The sequence below is a fragment of the Macaca thibetana genome, chromosome 14 (assembly GCF_024542745.1).
Source record: "Macaca thibetana thibetana isolate TM-01 chromosome 14, ASM2454274v1, whole genome shotgun sequence".
Lineage (NCBI taxonomy): Eukaryota > Metazoa > Chordata > Mammalia > Primates > Cercopithecidae > Macaca > Macaca thibetana.
The window spans coordinates 1,152,088-1,169,321 of record NC_065591.1 but is presented as its reverse complement, the minus strand read 5'-3'; the positions used below and the strand labels follow the sequence as shown (position 1 = coordinate 1,169,321).

Sequence of the window (17,234 nt, the reverse complement as noted above, 5' to 3'; positions counted from 1 at the left end):
CTGAGTGATAACACAGAGAAGACGGTAGGAGTTCTGCGTCCTGGAGCCTCTAACTGGCCCTCCCGATGCCCCCAGGAGCTGCAGGTGTCCTGAGGATATAGACAGCTGGGAGCCAGGGCAGCTGACGTGCTGGCCCCACGGCCAGGCCTCGACTTCCTGACCCCGAGCGCGGCAGCCCCCAGGCTTCCCCCACATCTCCAGAGATGCCCTTCCACACCCTGGCCAGTGCCTGCCCTGTTGGGAGGAGCCTGGTGTCCCACAGGGCCCAGGGCTGCATCTCAGACCCTGGAGGGCTGCTCAGCTGGACCCTAAGGGCAGAGCTTGGAAGGGCTGTGAGGGACCTCCGAGGACACAGGGGCCTGCAGTGGAGACCACCACAAAGGGTGGGCCCATCTTAGGAACACAAACAACCCCGATGCTCTTTCCCCAGACAGAATCGATGGGCAGGAGCAGTGGGCGGGGCAGCTCCTCTCTGCCACCAAACCACCCAGGGCCCCTGCCCTCTGTCCTCAGAACGCTGAGCCCTGCTGTTTGACGGACTCAGTGCCTCCAGGAAAGAGACCAGGGTGTCTGCGGGGTGGCACAGCCCCGACGTGTCCCAACATACCCTGACCCGCCCCACCCCAAGGCCTCTGACGCGTCCCGCCCCTCCCCGATGCCCCTGATACCAGGCCGGCAGCTCACCGCGTAGGACATGACGAGGTTGATCATGCCCTCCTTGTCGTCCCCCTGCCTCCCGCTCAGGCTGTACCACTTGTCCTCCACCTTGCCTTGCCTCAGGGACTCGGGGATGGTGATGTGGGTCCATGCGATGCGGTCGTCCATGGAGAAGGCTCTCTGGGGGAGAAGAGGGAGATGCCTCAGGCATTAGGGAAGGGGCCGCCCTTTCCCTGCGGTCGCACCATCATGGGCCCGTCTCGAGTTCCCATCTCATCGGTGGAACAAGGCTCCCACCTGCACCCACACCCCATCAATGAGACCCCTCAGGCAGCACGGGCTTCACGGTCGTTTATCAACGATCCTTCCCTCTCTCCACCAGGATGGGCCAGGGCCAGGGCCAGGGCTAGGTCTGGGGCTGGGGAAAGTGAGGGTCCTGGGCTGCTATCCTCCTCCAGTTCCAATTCAGGGACACTAGTTGCTCCTCCCCAGCCCTCGGGGCCCCATCCTTGCTCCACCGGCTGCTACCTCCCAAGCCCCAGAGCAGCCGGGGCACAGGCTGGAGAGGACATGGGGTCTGCCTCCCACAGCTGCCTCTGTACTTCCCATGCGCTCTCCACTCTTCTGAGGGCCAGGGAGGGGAAAGCAGGTCGGGATGGGGAGAGAAAAGCCAGGAGGAAAAGGCAGGGCCCAGGCAGGGAGGACTGGCCATTTGCTGGCCTGGCTGCCCCACACTGCTCCCTAGCCCCCACCCGTGCTCTAGCCTCCCAATGGCACAGGTGCGAGGTGCCGGGACCACGCGGAGCAGCAGCCTTGCCACATCCCCCTCTGACCTTCTGACTCTGCCTCAGAAGCGCTGCAGGTGCAGCCATGGACAGGACTCAGGACCCTCAAGGGTCACAGCCACTCGCACCATCAAGAACAGCTTTCCCACCCGGCAGGCGGCCGGACTCGCTGGAAATCCCACCTGCTGGTGAGCGGCCAGACCCGGTGCACCCGCCCAGTGGAGGGGACACGTGCACGCTCTGTCCCTGGGTCATGCTTGTCACTGGGGATGTTTCCAAATGTAAGGGTGTTCAAGGAACTGGAAACAATCTCTTTTTTTCACATTCCTTGGGGAGAGTAGGACCCTGTTATGCACCCAATGAAATACCAGGTGGGGACCCACACCTCGAAGCCAGCCAGGAATGTGGTTGTGTCGGCAGGTGTGTTCCCACGGCAGCCACGGTCAGCCACGTGCGGCCTCCCATAAGAGCTGGCATGTCCCTCTCACCTCATCGAAGATTTCGAGATAGAACGAGTCCACGCCTGGGGGCACCGTGCAGTGGATGACCTTATTCCAGCGGGGATTCTTGGCGCCATTGTGTGCCGTGGGCGTCTCATACACCGCATAGCCCAGGCGCAGTCGGCAGTAGGGGTCCATGCGGGTCATGCCATAATTCTTGGCCAACTTTGCCTGGAATGAAGCCAATGTCAGGAAAAGGAGGTGCCAACCATCGGGAGAGGGCGGGTTCTCTAGGCCATCTGCCTCCCTGAACCCTTCCATGAGGCCTTTTGCTAACATATCGACTACAGACACTCAGAGTCGCCAGAACACGACTGTGACCTGCTTCCCAGGAGGCCAGGAGCAAGAAGACTGAGCCACAGAGGAATCGTGCAGTTCTGAGACAAAGTACGTGGCTCATCCTTGACAGCAGAAACCTACAACACTCACAGACACAGCTGAGGCTGCCACTCAGCCGCCACGAAGGGTGTGCTCTCTAACCACCTCAGAAGCAGCTGAGGAGGGAAAGAGGAGGAGGTCCCGGCACAGAGCTGAGAGCCAGAGCACAACAGGGAGCATGAACCTGCCCCGGAGCACGATGACCCGGGAGACAGGGAGCGTGAACCCGCCCCGGAACACGATGACCCGGGAGACAGGAGCGTGAACCCGCCCCAGAGCACGATGACCCGGGAGACAGGGAGCGTGAACCCGCCCCCGAGCGCGACGACCCGCCCCGGAGCGCGACGACCCAGAAGACAGGGAGCGTGAACCCGCCCCGGAGCACGATGACCCGGGAGACAGGGAGCGTGAACCTGCCCCGGAGCACGATGACCCAGAAGACAGGGAGCGTGAACCCGCCCTGGAGCGCAGTGACCGGGAGAGGTGCGTCCCTGCTCCAGGCGGGAGCGAGGACACCTGCTGTGCATGATTCAGACGCCACGTGGCTGCTTTCCTCCCCGTCATGAAGGCAGCAGCCCTGCCTGTGCTATCGGAGCAGGTGGCATTTTGGGGACAGGAACTTGTCTTTCTTGTGTCTCCCAATCACAAGGAGCCACATCACATGTAGACCATGAGATTCGACTTCAGGCCAGGCACTCGGCTGGGCTGGGACATTTGAGGTCCGCGGGGTGGGAGTGAACGTGTGTTACAGGGAATGAATATTCAGAATAAGACAAAAAACTGTGGCACATAAGACAGAAGACTGCGGCACGTAAGACAGAAGACTGTGGCACGTAAGATGATTGCTCAGCAAACAAACTCAACGTGGATGGCAGGTTCAAATATAAAACCTAAAACTGTAAAACTTTTACAAGAAAAAATCAGGAGAAAAGCCGTCGTGGGCTGGGTTGGGTTCAGCCCTGCAGCTCCGGCTGCCTCCCTGGAACGCAGACGGCCTCCCCGCACTGCCGCCACCCGCTCTCCTGCGGCCAACCTGGCTCACCCCCAGGAGCTGGTGACAAAGACCCCAGGAGCCATCTCGGCCCTCCCAGCCACACAGAGCCCACCAGTTCCTCCTTCCCAGTGTAATAGAGTCCAGACACTGCCCCCGACCCCTCTGAGGGCACGGCCTCCCGTCCTCTCTGCCCTCTCTCTGAAGGCATGACCACCCCATCTTCACCGCCCCCCGCCCCCCTAAGGGCACAGCCACCCCATTCTCACCGCCCCCCACCCCCCCTGAGGGCACAGCCACCCAGTTCTCGGTGACCCCCTCTGAAGGCACTGCCACCCTGTCCTCACCGCCCCCTCTGAGGGCACCACCACCCTGTCCTCACCGCCTCCTCTGAGGGCACAGCTGTCCCATCGTCGCCACCCCCCGCCACACAGCTGAACTCTCCCCTCCTGTGCCCACATCTCTGGACTGCCGGGTCCTCTGTTTTCTATTCTCATCCACATACAAGTTCCCTCCTTTCACTTCTAACCAAAACTGTGGCCGGCCGTTTTATGTCAAAACCGCCCCATTCTTGGGTCCTTAATTTTAGCGTGTTTCTTGGGTGGCCGGAGCGTGCTCTGGAATACTACGGAGGAACAGTTTTCTGGAAGCTTCTGGGTGACTAGCAGCTTCCAATTCCCTTCTGCTGCACACCCACAGATCTGCCAGATCAGCTCTTACACTCGAAACTCTGCCCCTCCAAACTCCTTAGAAATTGCCCTATTTTCTGGAAGGTATGTAGCAGGAAAGTCTGAGACCAGCGTGATGTTCCCAAGCTTTCAGGTAACTGTGCTGTTTCTGCCTAGTTGCTAAGACTTTTTATTATTATTAACTTTAAAGGCTTTGAGCAAAGGCAGCTTTCCGGGCGGCATGTGGGACTCCCGCTGCCAGCGTCCCTGTGCCCGTCACCGACACCTGCTCACGCTGGGTCCTGCCCGCTTCTGTCACACTCAGCCTTGTCCTGTCATTCCCGTCTCCTCCCACTGCCCTCTGCACTGTGGCTAGAAAACTCTAGGAGGAGCGTCCTGTGACATCAACTGCTCTACTGAAGTGACCTCCTTGATGTTTACGGAAGCATCTGCCCATTCACTACAACCCCACACAACCACACGCTGTTGTGATGCGGCAGACGCTGCGGGCACTGCAGGCACTACGGACACTGCGGAGACACGCAGGCACCGCTGCCTCCCCGACAACGGGCAAGAGACGCGCGGCAGACACACGGCATGGCAGACAGCGCTACCACTGCAGGCACGACCAGCTCGGAGGACCAATGTGTGGGCTGCAGGATCTGGAGGAAGAGCTGCAGGAAGCGGGAAGAGAACGGCCAGGGAACAGGAAGGTCAGGAGTGACCGGGGGAGGCAAAACATGGGCCCCGGCTTGAGAAGCCTCGGCAGGACAATGCCCACGAGAAAGGCCTGTGCAGGGAGTGACCTGCTCTGGCCACAAGCCAGTGGCTGAGCGGAGGCAGTGGGTGGTGCAGGGGGCTCCCCGCCTGGACCGGCGGAAGGTGGCGCCTGTGCTGAGGGTCAGGCCTGAAGGGCAAGAGGTGGAGATGAACCGTGGAGCACCAGGAGCACCAGAGCTTTGGGCCTCAGCTTCCAGAGTGTGGGGCAACCACCTGCAGACATGGGGGAGAAGCTGGGAGGGTGGCTTGAGAGGTCCACCTTGGGCACATGGAGTCTGGCATGCCCTCGGGACATCCGGGGAGGCCATGTGGCCATGGTCCGTACCTGGGAATCTGGGGTGGAGCTGAGTGTCTGGCTCAGGCTGGGACCAGCACACAGGTGGTTAGACCCACAGGGACGCAGGAGTCACTGGGGTGTGTGGGCAGAGACGGGAGGAGGGCTGAGGACCAGACCCCTTGGCATCCCATTGGGGCCCCAGGAGACGATGAGGGGAAGCAGCCAGGGGAGGCAAGCAGGGAACCACATGTGCAGCTGCCCAGAAGCCAAGAGAAGCAGGAAGCGGGTGCTGAGCTACGTGGCCCAGTGAGGAGGCAGGAATGTTCCCCCCCACTGGAGCTGTGGCACGGAAGGCTGGGTGAACTCGCATGGAGGAAATAGACAGGCTGCCTGCAGTGGGCTCCAGGATGTGGGAGAAGACCAAGGGGGGCCGGAGGCGTGGGCAATGCCAGGGCCACCTCCAAGGCCCAGCCAGGTCTGGAGTTTGAACTGTGAGGCGGAGTGCCCTGTGGTCACCAGGCCCTGCCAGGAGGTAGCGGCTGAGAATGGGTGATGGCACTAGGTGGCCTGGTGGCAGCTGGGGCAGGAAAGCATGGGCTTACAGGAGTTCACTGGGTGGGCAGAGGGATGGGCCACACCAGCAGAGAAACAGCTGCACAGGCAAGGGTTTGAGACACGCTGCGAGGAAGGGGTGACGGCACAGCTGTGCCCACCACACCAAGTGAAGCCCCTGAAACCAAGTCTTATTTGTGAGGTCCGCAGCGACTCTTCTGCCTGCTGTATTTGTGCATTTCTACAAAAGCCTGCGTGGCTCACAATGCGTTTCCTTTTCCTGTGATCTTACGGAATGTTTTGGTGTGATCAAAATCGGTGTTCAATCTGCCGATTTTGGTTTTCACTTGAAAGTCCACTGAGTCACCACGTCCTGGCGGCTGGTGTCCAGCCCTGAGGCTGACCGAGGGCTGCTCTGTGGGGAGGGGAGGGTGCGGGCATCGGCACTGGGGCCAACGGGAAGCCACTCGCGCAGCAATCGCCGAGTGGTGGGGGGCCAGCTACGCCTCCTCCAGCTGCCGGCAGGGGCCTGGGAGGCGTCCTGGGGCATCCTCAAGCCTGGTGGTGGAGCCGGTCGGACCCTACACGGAGCGGACGCCCACCTACGCCCACTACTCATCATTTGAGTTATGTTTGGCAAAACCCGGGGTCAATGCCAGTATTTTTCACACAGATCGTTTTCAACATCACACATTTCAGGAAAAGCGGGAATCAGAAGTTCCGTTTGCCGGCTTAGGAAATGCAGTGTAAACGCCGAAATCCTCAATCCCACCCCACCTGAGCGCACCAGCCCCAGGCAGGCAGGAGGGTGCCCCAAGGCCCACCTGAACCACAGTGATGTTCAGTCGGCCCACGGTGCCCACGGCGCCTCCGTACTGCAGCTGCTGGGCCGCCTGTGCGTCCAGCTGGACCTGCCGCTGCTGTTGTGTGGGCGTGATGCGGAGGAAGTCCTGCGGGAGCTCGCCGATGTACACCTGCGGGGCCGGGGACCAGAGAGGCAGTGAGTCAGGGTGGGGACACAAAGCAGCCCGATAGCAGCTGCCCCAGCATTCCCGCGACCCGGCCCCACCCCCACCCATTTCCTAATCAAGTCCTGGACTGTGCTCAGCCTCCGTTTCCTCATCTCTAAACCCAGGGGTCACGGGCGTCCAGTCTGGGGCCTGGCCCCCAGCGGCACAGGGGCAGCCCTTACTCAGGAGATCCCCAAATGCAGATTTCTGCTGCTAAAAACGGGTTCCCGTCCTCAAAGCCTAGTCAGGTGGTTTTCAGGTCATTTTAAAGGGTCTCCCTTGCACCATGTGTGCCCATGGCTTCCTTCTCCTTGTCCACAGCTAAAGGCAGGGCCACTGAACTGCAGGTCACTTGGTCAAACAAATGAATGAGACAAAATCTGAACCTCAGGTCTAAAGTGATTTGGAAAACCCTCTGCTGATATACTTCAAATGTTTCTACATGAAACAGCTGAAATGCAAAAGTACCCCAGAACACAGGAAGTAAATTAATTCCAACCAACCACGAAAGACCTCCCCACTCTGCATCCTGTCTCTCCTCGACCCTCTGTCCACCGCGGCTGCCCCTGAGGGGAGGAGAGCGGATGGGCCCGTGTCATGGACTCCCAATGACACGGTGCCAGGCAGGGCTCCAGGAGGTTCTGAGTTCAGCCCTGCACCTGCTGTGCCCTGGCCGCCTGGCACTTCAAAGGACCCCACGAGGGTCTAGCTCCTCACCTGTGTCCCCATCTAAGGCCTGGAGAGCACAAGCCAGTCAGCACTCTGCAACCAACGGGAGCAAACAGAAGGGACCCGGACAATCCAGCACTGCTTCGCGCGTTACGGACTCAGGCCCCCGGGTCTGGGGAGCGCCCCAACCCGAGCAGCCAGCGCGGTGTGTGCTCAACCGCTCTTCTCTAAAAATCAACACACACTTCTTGCCTTTCCCCACACTTTACCCCGTTTTTGAACGGGACACATCACGAGTGACCTTTGCCCCGTGAGAGAAGCCGTCTTGTGAGAACAGCAGAGCGCCCCGGCTTCACCTCCGGAGGGTGTGGCACAGGCCAGGGCCTGAAGGGACCCCCTGACGGACAAGCAAGGAGGGTGCCGAGGTGCCTGAGGGGAGCGGGCCCATGCCAGGAGTCCCAGGCCAGCCTCCTCCGGGCAGCCTCTCATGAGGCACTGTACAGCTTACCAGCAAGCTCTGGCTTAGGAGGGCACTGAGAGGCCCCGTGGCACGAGATGCTAAGCACCTGCTCCTGCTGGCACACAGGAGACACTGGGGTACAAAAGGCCAGGGCCCCTCACCTGCCTCCCAAAGGAATTCACAGCCCAGAGCTCTCTCCCTGGGGGACACCTGGCCATGCAGGATGCGCCTCCCTGCCAACTTCACAGGGCCCTGGCACAGCCCATGTCCGCAGACTCTATCACTAGCTCTGTCTGCTCACCAGGAATGGGTTATCTTGCAGAAACAGACTCGTGCTAACCAAGTTCTCGGGATTAATATACACAGGCCAAATTCCTGTTTATTTGTGACAACTGCTTCCTCCGTGCCACACACACAGCTCCGGGGACACGGCAGGAAAAGCACTGCATCTCCTGGGCACACGTGGGAGACAGACAGGCGGCTCATGTCCTCCTGGGCAGGTATGGGGGACAGACAGGTGGCTCGTGTCCTCCTGGGCACAGGTGCAGGACAGACAGGCGGCTCATGTCCTCCTGGGCACACATGGGGGAGACAGGTGGCTCATAACCTCCTGGGCAGGTATGGGGGACAGACAGGTGGCTCGTGTCCTCCTGGGCACAGGTGCAGGACAGACAGGCGGCTCATGTCCTCCTGGGCACGTATGGGGGAGAGACAGGCGGCTCATGTCCTCCTGGGCACGTATGGGGGACAGACAGGCGGCTCGTGTCCTCCTGGGCACAGGTGCGGGACAGACAGGCGGCTCGTGTCCTCCTGGGCACATATGGGGGACAGACAGGCGGCTCGTGTCCTCCTGGGCACATATGGGGGACAGACAGGCGGCTCGTGTCCTCCTGGGCACATATGGGGGACAGACAGGCGGCTCGTGTCCTCCTGGGCACAGGTGCGGGACAGACAGGCGGCACGTGTCCCGGAAACAGAAGCATGGAGAAGCTGGTCAGGGAGAGAGTGTGGGTGGTGACAGGGGTGTGTGGAAGTGGGGTTCACAGAGGCCTCTGAGGGAGCACTGTGGGTCCCTGGCTGTTCTGGCTCCGGGCTGTCCTGGTACTTGGAGGCACCCGGCGCTCCGCTCCATCTCCTCACTCTGCGTGTCCATTCGAGACAACGGGACTCGCTCCCAGCTCATTGCTGGGAGAAAATAAAACTATACCCGAAGGCCAGATGATCAAGTGTCATCTCCAACAAAGATTTAACCATCAAACGACAAAGAGGAAACGAGGGCTGTTAACGTAAGCCATGTGGACAGAACACGGAAAGGGGAGAAGCAGCCCCCAAGGATGGAGCTTGTCAGCCCACGCAGCCCGGGGACCGTGGCCAGCACCACGTGGCAAGGGTGCATCCGGCCCCCCGAGATGACGCACACCTCACCTCTGGGCTTTCTTCCCCAAAACCCACACCCCGATCGAGAGACATCTGACAACATCCCTGACCCGTCAGTCCTCCTCAAACTGTCAAGGTCCCAACAACACAAGGGAAGCCTGAGACACGGCCCCAGACTGGAGACGGAGACAAAAAGGCTACATGCAAAGTGGGGTCCTGGGACAGCAGGGGACAGTCATCGAAAAACCAGGACATCCAAACAAAACCTGGAGCCGGCAGTCACGCCCCAGGTCGGCACCACTGCTGGGAGAGCTGTTCCCGGGGAGGGGAGCGTCGGCCGGGGAACGTGGGTGAGACACACAGGACCTCTTTGTGCCAGCTTTTCAATTCCACCTAAAACTGAACACTACAAAATTCAAGGTTTTTCAGAAAAATGTTCCACTCAATCTAATCATAAAGCAAGAACGAGAGAGGAGTGGGAGGAGAGGGCTTCAGTCCTCCCCGCACAGACACTGGTTATGCAACCTGCTGCCTACGAGGGAGAGGCGGCTCGCCGGCTGCTGCAATGCCCTCGTTTCTCAACTGAGAGCGAAGCCCTTCAGACGGGGAGGAGGGAGTTCTACCAGTTCATGCTCCACGAGTCACAGGGGGGTCCAGGTGCTGAAGTAAACCCTATCGTTTCAGTGATGACACTCCGCAAACATCTATTTTGAATTTATTTTTTAAATTCAGTGCTAATCCTAAAATTTACTTTTGTCATATCACGATGGAGGAGATGTTTCAATGGTCACGTACAAATATATGCTGTACCCTGGTTCAAAGGCTTGGAAATATGAAAACAAAAATGATTACTCGTGATACATAATGGATATTTTTCTAGAGTTTTGCTTCCATGTACAAGATGTACATCCTGGCCGGGCGCGGTGGCTCAAGCCTGTAATCCCAGCACTTTGGGAGGCCGAGACGGGCAGATCACGAGGTCAGGAGATCGAGACCAGCCTGGCTAACACGGTGAAACCCCGTCTCTACTAAAAAATACAAAAAACTAGCCGGGCGAGGTGGCGGGTGCCTGTAGTCCCAGCTACTCAGGAGGCTGAGGCAGGAGAATGGCGTAGATCCGGGAGGCTGAGCTTGCAGTGAGCTGAGATCCGGCCACTGCACTCCAGCCTGGGCGACAGAGTGAGACTCTGTCTCAAAAAAAAAAAAAAAAGATGTACATACTGAGTTCAACACTAACAAGTGAGTTTAAACGCCTGTGTGAAGGCTGACAATTCCACTTTGGGAACCAGTCCATATCAGCGCTCGCTTGGGCACGTGACCACGGGATGCCTGCGGCTGCATCCCCTGTGCAGTCAAAACCCCCGTCCACCAGCCAGGCACATCCACCCAGCGCAGGGACACGCGGCCTCACCTGGAGCCGGAAGCCCCTGCCTGGAACACAAGGAGACCGGGGGATGGAGGCGGAGGCACAGCACGACATGCTGGGGGAGCCATAAGGAGGCCTCTGTCGAGACCAGCTCTGGAGGAGCGTTCGAGAATGGAACTCGAGGGACACGGGCAGGGAAGGTTCTTTATTTATACTTTCATATCCTCCTAGTTATTTTTAGAAACTTTTTTAAAACCACATTCGTGAATTACTTTTAAAATGAAAAGGACAGTGTAGGGCTCTCATCCCACAAAGCTCTCTGTGTTTTATCTTCTCTGAAAATAAAAGCTACTTTTATAAATATTAGTCCGTTTTAAATACAGTTTAAAAATGTAACGTCACATTTCTTGGACTTGCTGATTCTCCTCCCCGTGTGGTGCTCTCAGATGATCACGACGCACGCCTGTGACTGACGACCATTCCTCCCTTGCTGACGCCAGAGCTCAAACCATTGCAGCACCTTTCCACATCAAAGAAAAGAGATCGCCAAAATTCACTTCTAATTTAAAACAATTTCCCTTCAAGTCTAAGTTTTACTTTTGGCACAGAAATAAAGTCTTAATTCTTCTTTTTTTGTCATGTAACGTGTGTAGTCAACCCAAAGCTAATTTTTTCTTTTTAAGCACACAAACAAGCACCCACTGTGAATATTCCTGTGACATGTTTCCAACTGAGAGAGCCGCTGCTTCCTGAGGCCCCACTTTCTGCCCAACAGAGCCCAGGAAGAGCCCTGTTCAGCCCAGGATGTGCAGTCCTGAACACACGCAGTCCTGGCCTCAGTCCTGCCAGGAGGCATCAACCTGAGGAGCCGCACCACGGACGCCCCGGGAGCATGGCTGGCCACGTGCGGGCGGCAGGAGGCCAGGGTCTCCTGGCCACTTCCATGACTGGCCCTCTGTGGAGCCTTTTTACACCTTCTCACCATCCCCACCCCATGATGTTGTAAGGCTGTGGAGCTGCTGTTTGTGTTTGTGTGCCATGCGTGCACCTGCACTTGGCACGTAAACACTGCAAGCAAGGCTCTAACGAGTCTCAGCGCTAATGCCAGGTTAGCATAACTAAGTCAAATTAAGTTCAATTAAAAACTAAAACGCTTCTAACACTTCATGACTATGTGCTGAGCAGCGTTGAGTGTAATTTATTTACATTAATTGTAATGTATCAAATCACACGTACAAATAAACAACTTAAATAAACACAGTAAAAACTATCCTTAGTGAACTGAAGCTTTTGCTTGATGTGAGAAAGTACTTTTTAACTGGCTGCTTGGTATGCTTTGAGCAAACTGACATCATTAGCGATGGGCTAAATGCATTTAGTGGAATTAAATCACAAAATGTCAACGATTCTCATTCAATTCTCCGAGCCAGAGTCTCACACCAGCACTGAGGATCCCACACAAACGGCATCCGCGGGCGCCTGCCCACCCTCCCCGCCCACCTCACAGCAGGCCTGAGCTCGCACACGGGTCGTGGGCCTCTGAGAACTTCGGATCCACATGCTGGGGACACCCAGAAAACGCAGGGGACAAGGAAATACTAAGGAACAAAAAATCCAGGAGCTGAGCTGGGGAGGCACACACAGCAGTCAAATCCCAGGAGTTTCCTCCCCCAAGAACCCCTTTTGCCCTCTCAGGGTCAATATCACCCCCACATTGAGAAAAAGCGTTAAGGGCTGCTGAAGCCACAAAGCCAGCCCATGGAGGCCCCAACACAGAAGCCCAACTAGTGAAACTCTGTACCCCGAGCCCCGGGTTTCACCAGTTCCTAACGCAGCCATGACTCAACGTGACTTTCAGAGCTGGGACCCACAGCAGGAAGACCTGGGCGAGGCTCGTGGCTAAAGGGACAGAGGAAGCTAACGAAACGAGAGAGAAATAAACCCCGTAACCAGAACACCTGGGGATATGGGCGGAAGTCAGTCTCACAAGACTCTTGGGTGAGGTCTGAGGTCTGAGTCTGCTGGGAAGGGAGCTCCAGACTCCGCCAGGGCCCCAGGACTCACATAGAACGGCACAGTTGGCCCAGATGAAGCTGAGAACCTGCAGCCCAGGTCATCGCCAGCCTCCCTGCTGCGTCTGAGGGGCCGGCCCTGCAAGGGGCCTGCTCCATGCCACGGTTCTGCAGGGGAACGTCGGCTGCCAGGTTCACACCCAGGTCTGAGCTCAGTCTGGCCCAAGAGAAATGGCCCATCCACCTGACGCCCGCACACCTGTGATTCCCATCCAGACCCAGGGGGCGAGAGGGCAGGAACGTGCACCAGGGCTGAGACACAGGGCTGCGGGCAGTCGGGATAGACCCTGGGTGGCCCTCGCGGTCCCTCTGCCCGGCTGACTGACCCCTCAGTGCACAGAGCTTCAGAGACTGAAGGGCCGGCCTGCACATGCCCCGCGCTGCACACTCATGGCCAACAGGGGAGCCCCGCAGAGGTGAAGGACTCACCGACGCTCACCGCTGGCCACTGCCATTGCCCTGTAGGTTTAGCATTTTCCAAAATAAGGCTGGAAGGAAAACTGCAATTCCCCACGCCCACCCAGCTGCTGGCTCCCTCACCTACCACCCTTCACAGCACCAACATCCAAAAGCTGCACCAGTCCCCCACCCCACAGCCCCTGGCACTCCAGCCAGCCTCGGCCCTCACGCTCTACGCCAGCCTCCTGGCACTGGCATGTTCAATAAACAACCCTTGAGCAAACAAGTGGCATTTCATGCATCTGCTCTTGGCAAGGCAGCTCCCACACCCGTGTGGACGGGCAGTGGTGACTGTGTCCCCAGTTCCCACATCCTCCCTGCACAGCCGCTCAGCAGTCCCCTCCCAGGAGCCCTCGCTGAGCACTCATTCGCTGTGCCTTGTCTTACCTTCCCTCTTCCTACCGCCCCCTCCCCTCTTCCTTTAATTACACAGAACACAACAGGCGCTTCAAAGCCAACATGCCAGGAGGTTTTCCGGCTCTGCTGAAGTCTCGAAGCGAACACTAGAATTTTCATAAGGGAAGCTGGGAGATGACAGTATCGAAACGAACCCGTGTAAGCTGAAAAAGGGTGAAAGGGAAGAGGACAGGACGGAATGAGAATAAGCATAAATCATAAAAGCTGACTACAGAACAAGCGACTTTAAATGGGGTCTCCGCCAGGAACTCCATGGCACACAGCCTTGCATCCTAAGTGCTGGGACGGTCAAGCAAGGCAGAGGCGGAAAACCCGTCCTCATTCAGACGAAACAAAAGCCAGTTAAGCAGCGGGCCAAGGGCGGACAGAGATCCAGAGAGGGGTGGCGTGTGACACGGCAGGCCCTGGGCGCCGGGCCCGGGGTGCGTGCCGCAGCAGCCTCTGCGTGTCACTGTGTGCCTGAGGCTTCCATGGTAAGGTGCTGGAGGACCCCTGCTCCTGTGGTGCTCACACTTCAGTGGAAGGCAAATGGGAAGCAACACGCGTTACACCGTATGCTGACGGCAGGAGGCGCTGTGCACAGAAACAGGGCAAGGCCGGGTGGCAGGGGCACGCTGCACTTCCCGCAGGGCAGCAGGGCAGTCCTCACCAGCACGGCGCGCCAGGGCAGGGCCTGCAGGATCTGGAGACAGTGACTCAGGGATGGGAAACGCTTGCACAGCAGGCCTAACCAGGGGCCTGTTGGGCAGGTCGAGGGACAGTGTGAGAGGCCCAGATGAACAGAGGTTAGGGCCAGGCACAGGGGCTCACGCCTGTAATCCCAACATCTTGGGAGGCCGAGGCGGGCAGATCACTTGAGACCAGGAGTTCGAGAACAGCCTGGCCAACGTGGTGAAACCCCGTCTCTACTAAAAATACAAAAATTATCTGGGCGTGGTGGCAGGCGCCTGTAATCCCAGCTACTCGGGAGGCTGAGGCAGGAGAATCGCTTGAACCCAGGAGGTGGAGGTTGCAACGAGTTGAGATTGCACCACTGCACTCCAGCCTGGGAGACAGAGTGAGACTCCATGTAGGGGAAAAAAAAAAAAAAAGGCCTCAAGTGAACTGGGAGGCAAGCCAGGAGCAGCGTATTCAGAACGCAGCAAAGAGGCGGCAAAAACGAAGGAACCGGAGGAAGAGACGTCCACTCCCCGACCGCTCAGCAGCCACTCTGGGAGCCGGGAGGGGGCAGGGTCCCACCTTCGAGGCACTGAGGACAAGGGACCGTCCACCTAGAGGACCGTCCACCCGGAGTTCCACACACACAAAAATAGCTGTCAGGACACAGAGAAAAGGCATTTACAAGCAAAAATCAAGCTTGCCAGCAAAGAAAATTCTAAAAGACGAACCTGAAGCTGAAGGAAAGTGACCCCAAATGGAAGGCCTGAGACACAGAAGGGATAAGAAAAGAGATAAACACAGAAGGAATCCAAACAAGCACTGACTCGAGAGAAATAACACGTTCCTGCGGGACGTTCCTGTGGGAGCCCCAAGGGGAGGCAGCGCCCACACAAGGCACAGCAGCACCTGTGCCGGGACGGGGCGGCCGAGGTCTCTGCGTGGATCAGGAGGCGGCACAGACAATGATTAACTTCTTCTTTAATTATTTTTCAGTCGGGCAGCCTCCGGAGCCAGAGTTCACTCAGAGACTCCCTCACGGCAGAAGCTGATAAGTGCATGTTACCATTTCCAGGAGAGCCCCTGCACTTTCCCAGCACAGTGTGTATGTACTTGAGATAAACAACTGAATTTTTTAAAACTCCGTTTAATAAATCCAAAAGAAGGCAATGAGAGAAAAAGAAACAAGAAAATGTAGGACAAATAAAAGCACAAACGAAAACATCTAAAAAATCTGTAAATCTGTGTATACATCTAGACGTCTATAACTAGAAAAATGAAACTAGCATGTTCCCATCAAAAGACTTAGTTAGACTTCTTAGAGTTGACTTTTCAAAAAAATGTAAAATCAAAGAAGGAAAAAATACTAGGTGAATACTCTCTAAAAGACAGCTGGAGTGGCCATGCCAGTATCAGACAAAATAATTACAGGCAAAAGGCCTTTATCTTCCAAGAGGCCCATGGGTCCCCACCCAGTGAAGAGATCTGATTTCCAGGCAAGCACAGCAATTTACACCTGTCCACACTCACAACCCGGCCTAAAAAACCCGGCACAAACGTTCACAGGGACCCAGAGAGAAAGGACGCAAGGGCAGGCGGTGAGTGCGTTCCCCACTGGCTCAGGTGCAGCTGGCAGGAACGGACGCCCACCCAGCAACGGCCCACCTGAGCCGGTGAGTGCCACTGGCTCAGACACACAGGACGCAGGAAAATCCAGGGGCTCCTCATGACACTCAGGAGATAAAGTCCACGCACACCTACAAGGAAAACCAATTCTCTCCCTGAGGTATGGGAAGGTGAAGGAAAAGCATTTCACTTACCTTTCCTTCACAAACTGTATTTCAGGACAACAGGCTGACACCGGTTGACGGGGAAAGCTAATCTTTACAAACAATAAACACTGAATAAGTGATGAAGTTCAGAAACTACCCTCTGCCATCCCTAATGAAGTCACCGATTCGGCAGGAATTATCAACGATGTGAAGAGTGAGGGGACCTGGACAGGCACAGGCCTCTCAGGGAGGAGAGGAGGGGCCAGGCCGCCTCCAGCTGGACTCCATGGTCAACCAGCACCTCCAAAAGCAGGACAAGGAGTAGGAGCAGCCTGGACCCGGCACGGCGCACCCACCTCTACCAAAGAGGCCTCTCTAGCCAATGACGCCGCGGTGGCTGAAGGCAGAGTCTCCTGCAAACGTCCCGAGTTCTCACTGCAGAATGCAGGGGCTCACACGGTACTCCTTGCGTGCTTTCTGATAATATGCAGACTATATTGAAAAAACGTTATCTTTCCAAAACACTGGCCTTTTTGAAAAGTGAGGGAAGCACTGCACAGGGCTAAAGCATCCCTTAGTGGCTATTCACGGAAACATTATCCTGAAGATCTAAACACGGTAGGATTCTCTCAGAACGATCACGGGCTGGCTAGCTTCACACACGTCCTCTCCACACCTACCCACCCAGGCCCCTGAAGCTCCCTCTACCCAAGGACAAAAGAACCTCCCAGGGCCCCATTAGTGGCCTCTGCTCCTTCACAGCCCGTGGGATCTTGCTGTCTCCCCTCACCACCAGGGTGAGGCAATGGCCAGACCACAGTCAGGGTCTCCTGAGACAGAGTCCTGCCCCCGCACCCTGGGGAGCATCTCTCTCCGCTGGAAAGCCGAGCACCTGCTTAACCTCCTGCCTCCTCAGCACCGCAAGGGTAACAGAAAGTGGAGGACACGATAAATACTGTGTCAAGACACTGGCTAAAGGCCCACTATGAGTTAATTCAGAGGGGCTGGGGTGGCACATGCTCAGTGAAGCAGGCCGGTGCCAAGGCGGGCCCTGCAGTGGGCATGTGCCGGGCAACACTTTACAGAGTGCTGCGCTGACCCGACAAACTCCAGGGCCAAGTCCAGCCCTCCTGTGCCCAGGACCCTCCTGCGGCCACCAGTTCCTGCCTCCCTCCATCCTCAGCCCCTGGGGTTCCCTCCTCTCGACCTCCAGACCCCACACCTCTGTTTTCCGTGCACTCCCCTCCCAGCCCACCCCCCAACTCCCATTCCTCCTCCAAGCTCAGGAGAGATGTCACATCCTCACTCCAACACCCAGCCCTGGTGAGGCCACCATTTACGAACTCTCCTAGCACCTAAGGCTTAAGATCACAGACCCACTGCGCCG

The 17,234-nt window shown here is 57.3% G+C and overlaps 2 protein-coding genes across 8 annotated transcripts in view; one reads left to right on the top strand and one right to left on the bottom strand.

Moving 5' to 3' along the window:
- The window catches only part of POLR2L (RNA polymerase II, I and III subunit L), a 627,758-nt gene that overhangs the window by 150,602 nt on the left and 459,922 nt on the right, over positions 1–17,234 (top strand). The gene's annotated exons all lie outside the window — the stretch shown is intronic.
- The window catches only part of TOLLIP (toll interacting protein), a 32,211-nt gene that overhangs the window by 12,377 nt on the left and 2,600 nt on the right, over positions 1–17,234 (bottom strand). Inside the window, exons 1-4 of one of the 2 annotated variants that reach the window (XM_050757945.1) lie at positions 15,896–16,097; positions 6,413–6,562; positions 1,931–2,113; positions 685–837 (exon numbers count right to left, since the gene is read on the bottom strand). In XM_050757945.1, the coding sequence (XP_050613902.1) occupies positions 685–837; positions 1,931–2,089 (312 nt within the window). In that variant the 5' untranslated portion in view covers positions 2,090–2,113; positions 6,413–6,562; positions 15,896–16,097. Of the gene's footprint in view, positions 1–684; positions 838–1,930; positions 2,114–6,412; positions 6,563–15,895; positions 16,098–17,234 lie in introns of those variants that run through there. The other variant, XM_050757944.1, reaches the window with a different exon arrangement.